Below are 14,784 nucleotides of genomic sequence, written 5' to 3' on the forward strand. Positions count from 1 at the left end.
CAGGATGGGTGACCCCCTGTGAAGTCCTCGTGCCTAGTGGCCCAAAGCGGACAATATTGTGATACGTGCCAGAGGGGGATGTTACACTTGGTTAATTCCAATTTAGGTTTCGTTAGGTACTTATAGGGATTGCACTCCTCCATTCCAGTGTTAGCTAGTATTTTCTTCGCATATGTTGTTTGCTTCAAAGTGATTGTTCCTTCATGCTGATGGACTTCAATTCCAAGATAATATGAGAGTTTTCCCAGATCACTCATCTCAAATTCCCTGTTCATTTGTTCTTTGAAGCGTGTTATCTCGTTGTTACAGTCACCTGTAACTATGAGGTCGTCTACATACACGCGCACGATCATCAATTCCAAGATAATATGAGAGTTTTCCCATATCACTCATCTCAAATTCCCTGTTCATTTGTTCTTTGAAGCGTGTTATCTCGTTGTTACAGTCACCTGTAACTATGAGGTCGTCTACATACACGCCCACGATCAGTGTTTTTCCCTTTGTGTTCCTTGTATATACAGCATATTCTTGCAAGCACCTTTTGAACCCAATTTTCTTGAGATACTTATTGAGTCTTGAATTCCAAGCTCTTGGTGCTTGTCGAAGTCCGTATAACGCCTTGGTTAACTTGTACACCTTGTTTGGTTGATCATGATTCACAAAGCCCTCCGGTTGGGTCACATAAACTTCTTGTTCCAGCTCACCATTTAGGAATGTAGATTTGACATCGAGGTGGTACACAACCCATCTGTTATTACCTGAAAGTGCAAGTAAAATACAGATAGTTTCCATTTGAGCCACCGGAGAAAATACCTCATCGAAATCGATGCCTTCTTTCTGGACATATCCCTTCGCCACTAAACGATCTTTATGCTTCAATACCTTTCCACTCGGATCTTTTTTCACCTTGTAGACCCATTTGAGCCCGATTGCTTTCCGACCCGGTGGTAGATCTACAAGAGTCTATGTTTTGTTCTTTACAATTGCATCTAGTTCTCATTTCATTGCACTATTCCATTCATTATATTTGCTAGCTGTAGCATATGTGGCTGGTTCTTCAGAATCATTCAACAGCAGAATCTGTTCACATTCATCATACAGATCAGTTAGAAGTCTATACCTCTTAGGAGCTCCTCCACCAGTAGAACTTGACATAGTACTTGTGGAGCCAGTTGAGCTTTCTGGTGTTGATTATGTGGGTGTGCTCTCATGTGGGCTAGGTTGCCATGTTGGATCCTATGAGGTCTCGACTGTTGGCATCTCCATACTTTGATCATTGAAATCTTCATGGTGTATAGGTGTGTAGGGTTCTGGTTCACTGAATTCTCCTTCTACTTCCAATGGTGAAAGTCCCTCAACAGTGAAGGTCATTCCAGGTGTAGCCTTGACTTTCTTTGCTTCTCCCCATGGCCAGACCTTGTATTCATCAAAGCAAACGTCTCTGTTGATGCTGATAGCACCAGTGTTCGGATCTAGTAGCTTGTAAGCTTTAGTTCCTGTCTCAGTTCCCAAATGAACCATCGCTTTACTCCGATCAACAAGTTTACTAAGATGTGTACCGGTCACCTTCATATGAGCAACGCATCCAAACACCTTTACATGTTTGATATTAGGCTTTCTTCCGGTCCACATTTGATACGGGGTTGAGTTCTCTTGGGCTCTTGTGGTTACACGGTTTAAAATGTACGCTGCATTACGCACTGCCTCACCCCATAATGTCTCGGGAACTTGCATGCTTTTGGGTGAGCTTCTCGCCATCTCCACAATAGTACGGTTGCGTCTCTCCACCACTCCGTTCTGTTCAGGGGAGTATGGGGTTGTGTAGTGTCTTATCAATCCGGTTTATTCACAATATTAGGTGAACTCCTTTGAAAGAAATTCCCCGCCACGATCTGACCGGAGTACCCTAATTCTTTCTCCTGTTTCAACCTCTACCGCTGCCCGAAATTTCATAAACATACCAAGTGTTTGGTCTTTTGTCTGCAACAGGTAGATCCACATAACCCGACTGAAATCATCAACTAACAGGAAGAAGTACTTGTTCCCTGCAGGTGTGGGTGGTGAGATTGGACCGTAGAGATCCCCATGTATCAATTCCAATCTCTTCTTTGATGTGAAGTTAGTATGATCTAGGTAAGGTTTTCGTGTTTGTTTGCTTACTAAATAGCCTTCACACATCCCTGTAGGACTTATCATCTTTGGCAATCCCTGTACCATTTCTTTATCTGACATGAGCTTAAGTGCATTGTAACCCACATGACCCATACATGCGTGCCATAACTTGCATCATTCATTGCTAGTTCCAATTAAGCATCTTGAGTTAATGTCTTCTAACTCTATCTTGTACAACCGGTTGATTGATTTCTTGACCTTCATAAGAAGTCTACCTTTTACATAATGGACCCACAGGTATGATCCGAGCATCACTATTCTGTCACCGCCTTCAGCTAATTGACCCAAACTTATAATGTTGGTGCAAAGACTCGGTATGTAGTATACATCTCGCAGTATACAGTGCTCACCATTCTTGCACAGGAACACTATTGTCCCTCTCCCTTCGATACGAACCCCTGACCCGTCACCAAACCTTACTGAACCTTGAATGGACTGGTTGAGTTCTTGAAACTTGTCCTTTTGACCCGTCATGTGGTTACTTGCCCCATTGTCCAAGTACCACATGTTCGATTTGTTTGGTTCAGCCTCTGTTCTTCTTAGCTTTGGAGTTACATTCTCCTCATTCAAAAACACCTCTTGCACCTTGTCACTTTCATGAATTGTAGAAAGTAACAAGGCTGGTTCCTCTAGGTCATCTCGGGTTAAGTTCGCCTCCTGATTTCTTTCTCGTTCTCGACGTGGGTTTTGACATTCTACAGCAAAATGCCCAATGTCCTGACAATTGTAGCATCTCACTGTACTTTTGTCACGATCATTGGAATGACCACGAACCCCATTCCGTTGATGATGACCATCGCCCCTGCCACGGCCACTGCGATTCCCAGAACCATTGCCTCTTCCTCTACCTCTCCCACGTCCTCGTGAGTTGCTTGAACCTCCCCTATAGGTGTTAGTTGCGGCTTTCGATCCCACTTTGCCATTTTTTAGCTTCTATCTGACCAATCTTGATGAGTCAACAGGAGCTTCTTTTCTTCTACCTCAGCATGCCCTCTCACCCGTTCTTCATGGGCTTTCAATCTTCCAACGACTTCTTCCATAGACATCGAGTCCAAGTCTCTGAATAGCTCGATGGTTGAGGCGATCTGCACAAACTTTGAGGGCACTACACGTAACATTTTCTTGACTACATATGATTCTTCCATCTTGTCACCGAGAGCCCTAATGTTGTTGACGATATTACCCACTTTCACAGCAAAATCATCGACAGTATCTCCTTCTTTCATGTTTCGAGTCTCGAATTCCGCCTTCAAAGTTTGTACCCTGGCCATCTTTACCCTATCTGCCCCCATGAACATCGTCTTCAAGGCATCCCACGCCTCTTTGGCTGTTTGCTTTTCTGACAATGATAACAAGAGATCTTCCGGTATCCCTTGATAGATAGCAGCCATCGCCAATATATCTTTCTTTACTTCAACTACAGTGTTTGTTGTTCTGGGCTCAACAACATCCCAAACACCTTGTGCCTGCATAAACACCTTCATTTTTATTGCCCAGGCAGTATAGTTGCTTGAGAAAACATAGGGTAGTGCAATGTAATCTGACCATCTTTCTCACTTCTATCACCCATACTTGTTGATCGGGGTTGATACTTGGGCATAAACCGGGCTCTGATACCAAATGTTGGAATCAACCCCTTGGACCTGGTGCAAAACATAAAACATAGTAGAAGAGAAGAAGAACAGGGAAAGTTTTGGGACAATTTTCTCGTTCTATTTTCAGGTGCTCAAACTCAAAATGAAAAGAACGTACTACATAAAGCAAAGAAATCCCTAAAAGATAGCAACAACCTATCCATGATCTACTGCTACTAAATGAAACGGAATTGATGGCCTACATGGCCTTTTACTTATTCAAACATAAAAATTGACTAAAATGCCCCTTAGTCTGAGTCTTTTGAACACGTTTGAATTAAATCCAACAGGCATACTATTAGTTTTGTTACGTCTCTTAGGTATTAGAAATTGATGATTGGTTACCCATAATAGAGGGGCAAATGAAAAGGAATCTGAGAGAGAGAGAGAGAGACTAGGGGTGTGATAAAAAAAACCAAAACCGAATAACCTAACTGAACCGAATGATGTTTGATTTATTTGGTTCGGTTTGTTCGGTTAATTGGTTAATTCGGTTTGGTTAACCGAATAGGGATGCCTTATTTGGTTTGGTTAAATTTTTATTATTTTTGTTAAACCGAATAAGCTATATAATTAATATATATATTTTTATAGTTTTATATCTATAAATTAACATTTATATTTAACTTGATGGACTAGTTACTAAAAAAGATTTTGATAATTCATTATTTAATTATTAACCATTATAATTTTATAATTGTTTATATTGTATTAAAAAAACAACTAATTAGCTAAATGTTAAATAACTTTCGGTCATTTTTTTCTTCTTCATATACGAGTAAAGTTATATTAAATTGTCTCTACAACTTGTATGACTACTTCGACATTTCAAGACAATAGTGAAAGACTGAAAAACCGTAACCGATTAAACTGTAACCGATTTGACCAAAACCGATTAAATCGAACCTTTATTTTGTTTGGTTATGGTTGGTTTTAAGATTCAAAAAAAAAAAAAAAAAAAAAAAAAAAAAAAAAAACCGATTAAACCAAAAACCAAAAAAAAAACTAACCGTATAACACCACTAGAAGTGAGGTGGATTTAATTTAACTTTTTTAACTATGTAAAAACCATCTGATACATGAAACTAATAATTATAGGTTATAGGAAGCAAATAAGCAGTCACTAACAACTTTATTCTCTTTCCTCATAAATCAAGAAAATACGTTAAAGAACTAGGTAACTAACAATTTTATTCCCTCATAAAATAGAGAAATAAGTTAAAAGCCCTAATCAACAAATCTATCATTTTCCCTTGAATTTTCACATAAAGCCTCTTAAATATCCTAATAAAAGTACAAGTATCTAATCAGTAAAAATGTTTTAACTACTTCTTACAAGCCTACGAAAGACTTATGTAGAGGTGCACAAAAAGGCCAGCCTTCATGGCCCGGCTTGCGAGCAGGATTGATCGGGATTTGAATAACTAACCGTCCCATCAGCTAGGCTTGCGGACTTCAAACAATCTCACAGGGTTTTTGCGGGCCTATACAGGCTTAAGTCGAGTCAGGTCATGTCGTCAGAACTTGAGCCCAAACCCTATGGACCGGGCTGGGCTTTTGGATGAGGAGACTAATATGTAGAAAACCAACCCAAAGTGTAAAGCATGAATGCGATTAAATAAGAAAAAGGAAGAGAATAAAACCAAATGGTTTAACTAACCATAACATACAAAGATCCAAATCTGCATCAGATTCGCATCAAACAAAACAGAATCCAAAATCCTTCATAGTTCATACACATATGACAAAACCATCGATAGATCCAGATCAAACTCCACAACTTACAAAAAAAAACTAGAAACTAACATAAGGGGTAATCTTGGCAATAAATCCAGGATCTTTTGGCTCACAGCATACAGTCAGTTCTGGCAGGTAACCTTCTAAAGAAGTTAAGGGGCACAGAAGGCAACCTGCGACGAAACCTCGGGTGTCGCAACACATAAAACCCAGCAAAAATTGCAACAACTTGAAAAGGCGTCACGTAAAGAACAACAGCAGCAATCAAACAGAATATCACAAACAGTGAAGTAGCTCTTGGGTCTCTCCAACTAATCAGCGACTGAAACCTTTCTCCTTGTGTCGCTAAATCTCCAACCACTGTCTGCATCCTTCCAGCAATGCTTCTAAGCCGATCATATCTCATCCTCACAATATCTGGTTGACGTGAAGTTGGGAACGTATCAAATTCTTCATCAAGTTCATCGGGATGAAGATTATCAGCACATGAAAGTCGGGTGTCCATGTGAGGTGGGTTTCTAGGTCTCCATCGGTAATACCAAAGTCCAATTAGAAAAAGGTAGAGAAAAATAGTGGGTAAAATCAGTTCAGGGTATAACACGAGAATCAAGAAAAGAAAATGGATAAGAACAGTGGTGATTGGGTTTTTCCAATTGCAAATCTGATCGAACCATTTCCCGATAGCAATCATTCCACCTAAAACCCCCATCATTCTTAAGAAATTAGCTTTGCTTCGTCTCATACTCCACATGTGAGAACCCACATCCAGCATGTACTCCACTATCTCCTTCCTCAACGGTGGCTCAGCCCTGCTCAGCCGCATGGAAACAATCTGGGTCGCCTGGTGTCGCAAGCTTTCCAATTGAGCAACTGTTAATGGATGAATGTAATGCATTTTGGGTAAAAGTGGTTGAGAATACATATGCATCATGTTGAGTAAAGAAGAACATGTGAATCGAACAGCTAAATGGATCTCCCCCATTTTTTTCACTCCAGATGGGTGTAAAACAAGAAGCGGATACGAATGGGTGTAAACCCGATCCGTTTCAAGTGTTGATAAGCGGATCCGGACCTTTCCGATCCGAGAATCCCGGTTACCCCCGCCACCTGCCGCCTTGTCTCCTCCGCCTTGGAGGTGGCAGTTATCGAAAACTCCAATGGTTATCACAGTACATGGATCGAAAACTTCCCATGTATACTGTTCATTCCATTTGGGAACAAAACTGTCGATTATGGTTCGTGTTCTTACCCATTTTGTTCCATATTTAGCCACACAATATGCGTCAGTTGTTGCACGTCCATCTTTCGTTTTCATTGGTGATAATCCATTAGCGCTCAAAATTCCAACTTCAAGAACTCCGATGCTGTTCTTCCATAGCTGTTTAGCAGTGGGTCTAAGATCGGAACTGTAATGTGTGGATTCGTCAAGAACGTGATACCCACCTTCCAAACAGACACGCATGTGAATCCTGCTAGCGAATTTCACTTCCTTCTTTTTTTCACCTTCGATGATGACATGTTTTTCGAGATTAAACCACCGGGTGTTGATCGCTTTATGGTCTAACCTCCGGTCAACATACTGTAACGGGATTGCACATCTTCCGAGGACTTCGTCTTTGTTAGGCGCGACTCTGTCTTCTACACTCAAAATCAATGGCTCTTCAAATGGTTCAGCAGCCACGAACATTAAATCTTCATTCCATAATGGGTTTATCGTCTTGCTCGTTGAGATTCTGGTTCTTAAAGCCTGGTTTCCGAGGACGGCTTTTACGTAAACTTCGGGAAATCTGGTACGATCGTTTGGGATCAAATCTTGAGCTTCGATCACATTCACTCTAAGATACCAAAGTTTCGGGGAAAGATAAACCTTTGACCGGATACTAGCGAGACCATCGGCGCTAACGGCAGCGGCGTCGGAATGCCAGGCTTCCGGGAACGCTTCATCTGCTTGCGTACCCCACCAGACTGCTAACATTAACTCGCCTTTCAGTTTGTCTCCTTTTCGATCGGATAATCGATACCACTGTGGAGCAAGAGGAGAATCCGGTGGGACTCGTTTGGGAACCTCGTTGAGATCGAATAGAACCCCACCCATGATATCGTCTTTCATAAGATCTTTATCTTTTACTGTGACTTCGAGCATTGTGGCTTGAATTCGATCTTTGGAGAAGGAGAAGACCTGGTTCCATTCCGGATTGGTTTTCTTCTCGAAATGACGAGTTGTTCCTTTGTAGTTCCCCATTCGAACCTCGACGTATGGGTCACAGCTTCCGGTGACATCTTTTGTGGGTAAATCTTTGGCTTTAACGACACGAACGTATAAGTATTGCATTTGTTCGACGAGGTCGTAGGTGCTTGTGAGCTTATCTCCGGTGACCTTACCTCCACCGAGGTGGGGTTTCGTCTCTTTGAGCGAGAAATCTTCATTTGGAGGTCTGTTCATGTTCATCATCTGGGGTTCCACCAAATTCAAAAACCAGTAAAGAATCAATCAAATAAATAGCGGAAAATGTTTAAGCAGATTTGAAAACTAAGTAATCCCCACCTGATGAAATTAAATAAAAAAAGGTATATTTGAAAGCTACAGATCTGAAAACTCTTGTCCTGAACGAAAACCATAAGAACAAAAAAAATCAAAAACCCTATAACATAAACTTGCATCCAACGAAAGGAATCAACATAGTAGAGCCACATTCACTTAAAAAACTGGAAGAAAAAAAAAACGGATTCAAATCAAAGTGCAGAAAGACTGTTCAAGCATTATACAAATTAAGAAGAAAGTACTAGAAGCATTAATGTATAGTAGGTATATGCAGAGGATGTGTTTAGTGTATATACCTTATGAGGAGTGAAAATGACACAGAGATTTGATGAAGTAGATTCTTGGGACGATTTGCAGGAATGTTGAAGGAATTTAAACGGGGTTTGTTTGTTGTTTTGCGGAATCAATGGAGGGGGGGTTTGGTTTTTAGAGAGAGAGGGAGAGAGAAAGAAGGAGGGTTTTAGAATTTGGAGAGAGGAAAGTGAAAAGGCAAAGACAAAGGCGGTAACGGGGATGTTTGTGCGTGTGTTGTTGAAGAATCGGGGTGTGTGTCAGAGCGTGTGTTTGTCTCTTTCTCTTTTATTATACAAGACCTCAAATAGAGGCAACCAATTTACTAGGGTTAAATGTTAATAGCGTCTATCGAAGAGGTGTCATACTTATCATCTATTAATTTTATAATGTTTTTGTAACATAAGATATGACAATATGACATGTTATTCTAACATGGTTTAAGATTTGCTTTTCTATTTAAAAAAATTAATTTATCAATGATAATTTTTTTTGTTTTTTTATATGTGACTAACTTTTTTATTTTTGTAAACATCTAAGTCACGAATTAATTGAAAATGTTCACATATGATCATTATGATTAGATGTGATAAGTTACAGTCGGTTATAATGATCATATGTGAACAATTCCTGCAAGTTCGTTACCTAAATGTGTAAAAGAAAAAAGTTACCCGGATGTTAACAAAAGGAAAAGATAATTATCCTGATAAGTCGATTTCGCTTTCTATTAAGGTCGTCGATTATAATGTTTGCAATATTAATATATTCAATTAAATTTCCTTAAAACAATATTATGTCCATTTATGAGTATTTAATTTGGCCATGATATGTTGGGAGCCCATCTCTCTCTCTCTCTCACACACACACACACCCTTCGTCGGCATCGGAAACGTCAGGTTGTGCGACATTATGATGTTGGATTTCATGCCAAAGACATACATTGAGTAATATATTTATATATTAAACAATGTGGCTATTTATTCATTAAATAAAAATATGTTACACAGCTGTTCGAGGTACAGGTAGGTCACAAAAGCAAAGTACAAAAGTAAAGCATATAGAATTTGGGATGCATCACCGGGGTTACCTCTTTCTTCAATCAGATTAATTCCCCTGAGAATACATGTGGTTTTGAGAGGTCAACATAATGTGTCCACATGTTTTATTGTTATAGAACGTTGTGTGTGTATTTTAGTTATCTTGTTTATCCTAAACTCATTTCCTCGAGTTTATGTGTATTATCGCTGCTTCCTTAGGTAGGTTCCTGGTATTAGTCTAAGATAGTTAGTTTTAGTTTAACAAAGTTACGATAAGTTCCTATAATCGAGTTATGATTGTTGATCCCGAAAACCATGACGCTTCATCGGATGTCGCAAATGTGTTTAGAAAGTTATGTCTACTTCAACTTGTCGTTAGGTTGTAGCTAGCAATCATAGGTGGGAGTGTCAATCTCATATAGATTTATACATATTTCTCCCGCTCACTTAAGATTTAACGATTATAGGTCGGGAGCTAGCTGAAAATCTTTCAGCACGTTGATAAATCGTGTCTCATCTAACTCTTGTTATGGGGGCCTCCCCTGGTCGGTCATGTTGTTATTCATGTTGTATTCATATGTATGTACTTATTATTATATATTATGTATCTTATACGTATATATAATTGGTGTGTTTTACGTAGCCGAGTATTTGGGCAGAGTAACACTAGGTACTAAGTTTATCTAAAGGGTAGCTATAATAACGATTCGAGTATCAGCGTTTCTTGGCAACTGATCAGCATAACAACTAGGTATGATCTTATCTATCATTGTGATTTAGTATAAAAACTAGGCATGATATTAGTTAAAGAGTTTGGGCAGGGTACCTACCATGCATATATGAGCATAATTATCTAACTACAGTTAGTAATAACCATGTATAATTACATTTTAACATGTATCCCCCCCCCCCTCTGGGGGAAAGTTTTGGAAAATGGGGCTGTGAACTAACCTGTAAGTTATGAAAACATTGTTGTAGGGTAAAAACCGAAAGTCAACACTTCGAGAGGTGCTCAGGGCAGTGACACGAGAATCCATGTAGAGAGAGAACGAGTGTGAGGGGTGAGGAAATGATCTTTTGAAGCTTGATATCTATAACAAGTTTTGGAGTGTGTGCCACACTTTTGAACGTGAGCCACATAGGGGGGTGCCACGTTTCGCCATCTCCTCGTGCCACGTCATCCCGTATCCATGCGGATCGACTGTCAGAATGCGTGCAGCGCATTACGAGCGAGCACGCATGACAGTAAAAATTCAACTTTGAAATTCCATAAACCCTCGCATACGAACTCCATTCTCAACGACTCTTATATATTAGTGTAAGTCTCGTCCTTCTCTACAACTTCCCTTTTGGTCATTTGTTTAGTTTCGACTTTCATTTTTTCGACTAGTTTTTATTACCGTTATGATTTTATAAAAATCATAATTCTCTCGTACGACTTCCGTTTTAGGTGTTCTTTGCCTTATAATTCCTACTTTAAGTAGTACTACGATTTCCTAGTTGGTGACTTTTTCCCAAAGTCAACCATTTTGTAACATCCCAAAAATCAAGGTAAAAGTTTTATTTTTGAAACCAATCCAAAACCATAAGTATTTACAAAACTTAGTTTTCAAAATTCATAAACATGAATCAGAGTATCCCAAAATCATAATCTCATAAAAATCAAGGATGATGTGCACGATCAAGCCTTCGTCTTGCCCTTATCCTCTGAAGTACCATAAATCATAAATTCAAACTGTAAGTCAAAGCTTAGTGAGTTCCCCCAAAGTACCACACACACACACTACACAGATAACAACATGCATATATGAACCTTCAGCCTGACTGGAATGTCGCGCAGGGCCTACAACCTATCCGGACAGGCCTCCAGCTTGACTGGACTGCCTTGTAAGGCCTACAGCCTATTTGGACTGCCCGGGGTATCTTGGCCTTCAGCACAAAGAAGGACCGTATCAACCCAACAAACGATAACATGTCGAGATATACGATAACAATCAATAACCAGAAAGTATAGGTAATCATATAGATCTACCAGTCTAACACATAACCAGTGAATGCAGGGAATCATATAGATCTACCAGTCTATCATATAACTAGCATAACATCATCCAATATACCAGGATACATAATCCAACGGGTCGGCATTGGTGCCTTTGACCCACCAGTACAGTGAGGAAAACTCACCTCACAGTCTGAAAGATATCTGAATAGATCACGACTCCAAATGTTATATCTATCGGTCACCTATACAATAAACAATGACCTAATCGCAACTACTATTCAAATTACCCAAAATGCCCCTAAGTCAAACTTGTTCAAAGGTCAAAAGTCAAAAATTTAAAGAGTCGACACAATCTGGGTATTGTAACTATGTAACACTCGGTTTCGAATTGTTTCATTATTCGGGGTTGTGGTCCAATCATCAGTTTCCATGAGGCTTAGGGCCTTGGGGAAGAAAGGATTTGGCCTTTTTTGGATGTTAGGTGTTATAGTTTAAGTGATACGAGTGTTCAATGACGATTCGGAGCCCAAGGGTATGATCGTAATTTGTTAGTTCAGGCCTTTATGAATTTAGGTTTATGTTCGGAAAGATTTAAGGAAAAGGTGAGTTAACAGAAGCGTAGGGCTTCTCGTCACCTTTCTGTGGATATAAAGTTCGTAGGAAATGGTGTAAGTCCCCAAAAATGCTTATGTATCAATCATATCCGTTTGATGGTGCGGAATCCCAATCAAACGGATGATGTCAGATCAAATAGAAGAGAAGGAGAAGAAGAAGAAGAGAATGATGAATCTATGTATGATATGATTAGAATGAAGATCCAGATACAAAAGATTCACACACACAAAACTTCTCTCTAGTTTCTCTCTCTAGAACACCTTCAAATGCACACACTTAAGCTCCTCTAGTGTTCATCATCCTATTCCTCACACCTCTCACCCCTATATATATACACACGGGAAACATGGGTCGTAAACATGGTTTAGGGTCGTAAAACTGTTTACGGCCGTAAACACCTCCCTGGCCATAAACACATATAAGATATTACATAAAAACACAATTTCCTAGAAAAGCAAAGTATAAACCATAATATTGACCCAACAATCTCCCCCTTGGTTTATAGCTTTCTTTTCTTTTCTTAAATGACCCAACAAGCTCCCCCTAAAAAGTAGCTGGATTTTCTTGTTAATCTTCATTGGGAACTTGGCTTCAACATTAATCTTCAAATTCTTCACGACTTCAAGATGAACTTGATGAATCTTCAATGAATGACTTCATCTTGAGCGGTTGGGCTTTTCTTCAGAATTTGGCATTGAACGCACGTTGGGTGAGGAGGCTTGACGTACTAATTCTTGAAAGATAGCGCTTTCAGCTTGAGAATCTTCAGAGAGAACATCAGAGAGAACTAAACTTCTAGATCACTTCAGCAGGTACAAAGATAGCATCAGATTGATTGAGGAGACTTCAATGCAATCTGTCACATAATCTTCAAGTCAGATTGACCTTTCTTCTAGGGTTAAAGGATTGAATGTTGAAAGAATATTATTCATTTCTTGCTCCTTCGAATGAGAATTCTTCGATAATCACGGATGAAGCCTTGGCTCAGAAATCTTCGACACAAACTTCATGAGTCTTATCTATACCTGAAATCACTTTTCAAGCCAAAACAAAACTAAAAGAAAACTTAGCACAAAAACAAAAATATTTTTGGATTTTTGATTTTCTTGAACAAGAAATAAAACATAAATAACACTATTTTTTTGGATTTTTAGTTTTCTGATTTTTGTTTGGTTTTTAATTTTTTTTTAATTCTCCCCTAATATTTAAATTAGAAGAAACTATGAACAAATTTAACAAAAATAAAATGATATCTAACTTTAAGAATGATTTGGGATCAAAGTTTTTAGACAGCCTTAATCCACTTGTCGGTACCTTCTATCTTCACGTCTTTGTCCGGTCGATCGCCGGTATTGTTGTCCACTTAAACACGAAAAATTGTGACAATTTTAGGACATACTAATAATTGTAAGACAAAGTGATCCTAAGTTCCTAGATATTATATTTGATCCTAAGTTCTTAGATACTATATCTTAAGGACCATTCATCTGACGACGACCAGGGATATTGTTGTCCACCTAAATTGAGCAGCGAGATCTATAGACAATCTTTGAGTGTTCAGTTTTAATTGTACTGGAACATGTTTCCCGCTTCCTGATATGCCCCAGTAATCAAGGACTTCCAAAGTACTCCTTACATCGGGTGAGCACACAATCATTAAGAGAGAAGATAGATTTAGATTATTATCACTTATAGTTTTTAGAGGTATTGAGGGGTAGAAGGTTGCATATGCTGTGTACCAGGTCAGATTGTTAATCACGCAAAGGAGACAACATATGGCTAACAGATAAGAAGAATTTCATAGATATAATATGCAGAGAAATAGAGTTGCATATGTTACAGTCCAGGTCAGATTTTGAGTCACGCAAAGGAGGTAACATATGACTAACAGACAGATAGAAAGAGAAAACAATTTTCTACAGACCTAATTCATCAGAATTTACCAGTCGCCCCACCAATACCGGAATTAAGGACAGAATCTGCACATCGAGGAAAAGTTAAACAACGGTTCTAGATACGGGTTCATTTAATGTGACGAGTAGATTCCCATATATATCTCCCTGCTCAATCTATCCAAGCGTCGTATTGTCAGGCTAAACGGATCTAACTAAGTCAAGATTTGTCAAGTCTATGAATTTCCTAAGTTCAACTCTGCCTAGTCATGTCCATTTAGAATCTTTCGTGCCTACCAACGCATCAAACCAGAGCAAAGACCCTTCAACTTTGGGTACGTTACGCAGACTCAGGTTGCCTGTTATCACATGATCATATCACTTCCCAATACAATAATCACAAGCAGAACTATTAGTGACAATATTTTTGATTTTTCTGAATTTTTGATGTTTTTGGATTTTTGAAAATTTTCTAATTTTTGTTTTGTTTTCATTTCTCCCCCTAAATTTGTGCATAGGAGAAAAACGAAAATAAATGCGCAAATTTAAACTATCCTAACACAAAAATTTGTCTTTAAAGCGAATCAGCTTAAGAAAAACTCAGGAGTATAGAGAAGAAAACTCAAACCGTAAGTCACCGATTGAATTTGCATCCAGAAGGTCTGAGAACAGCACGCGTAATCTCAGAACATATCCGAAAATTCTTCATGTCATCAAGCACTAACCCCGTTTGTGATCTCTTCCTTTCTTCCTTTCCCGCAAAGGACACATACTCTCAAACAAAGGTCTGAATGTTGTACAGTTGAGAGATGTTCCCTATCATGTGTCAGGAACAGCCACTACCAACAAACCAAAGTCTGAT

General features: G+C 39.0%; 1 protein-coding gene across 2 annotated transcripts; it reads right to left on the minus strand.

Moving 5' to 3' along the window:
* Positions 1-5,443: 5,443 nt before the first annotated feature.
* Positions 5,444-8,639, minus strand: LOC145055115 (FT-interacting protein 3-like). Of its 2 annotated transcripts, XM_079003408.1 has the most exons (3): positions 8,382-8,639; positions 8,089-8,147; positions 5,444-7,995 (listed from the first exon to the last, which is right to left on the minus strand). In XM_079003408.1, exon 3 carries the CDS (start codon positions 7,993-7,995, stop codon positions 5,653-5,655), a length of 2,343 nt encoding a protein of 780 aa, XP_078859534.1. In that variant the 5' UTR covers positions 8,089-8,147; positions 8,382-8,639; the 3' UTR covers positions 5,444-5,652. The 2 variants fall into 2 exon arrangements, with proteins under 2 accessions (XP_078859534.1, XP_078859535.1); XM_079003409.1 differs by lacking the exon at positions 8,089-8,147.
* Positions 8,640-14,784: the final 6,145 nt, after the last annotated feature.

The sequence above is a fragment of the Lactuca serriola genome, chromosome 5, assembly GCF_051521515.1.
Source record: "Lactuca serriola cultivar US96UC23 chromosome 5, Lser_US96UC23_V15, whole genome shotgun sequence".
Classification (NCBI taxonomy): Eukaryota; Viridiplantae; Streptophyta; class Magnoliopsida; order Asterales; family Asteraceae; genus Lactuca; species Lactuca serriola.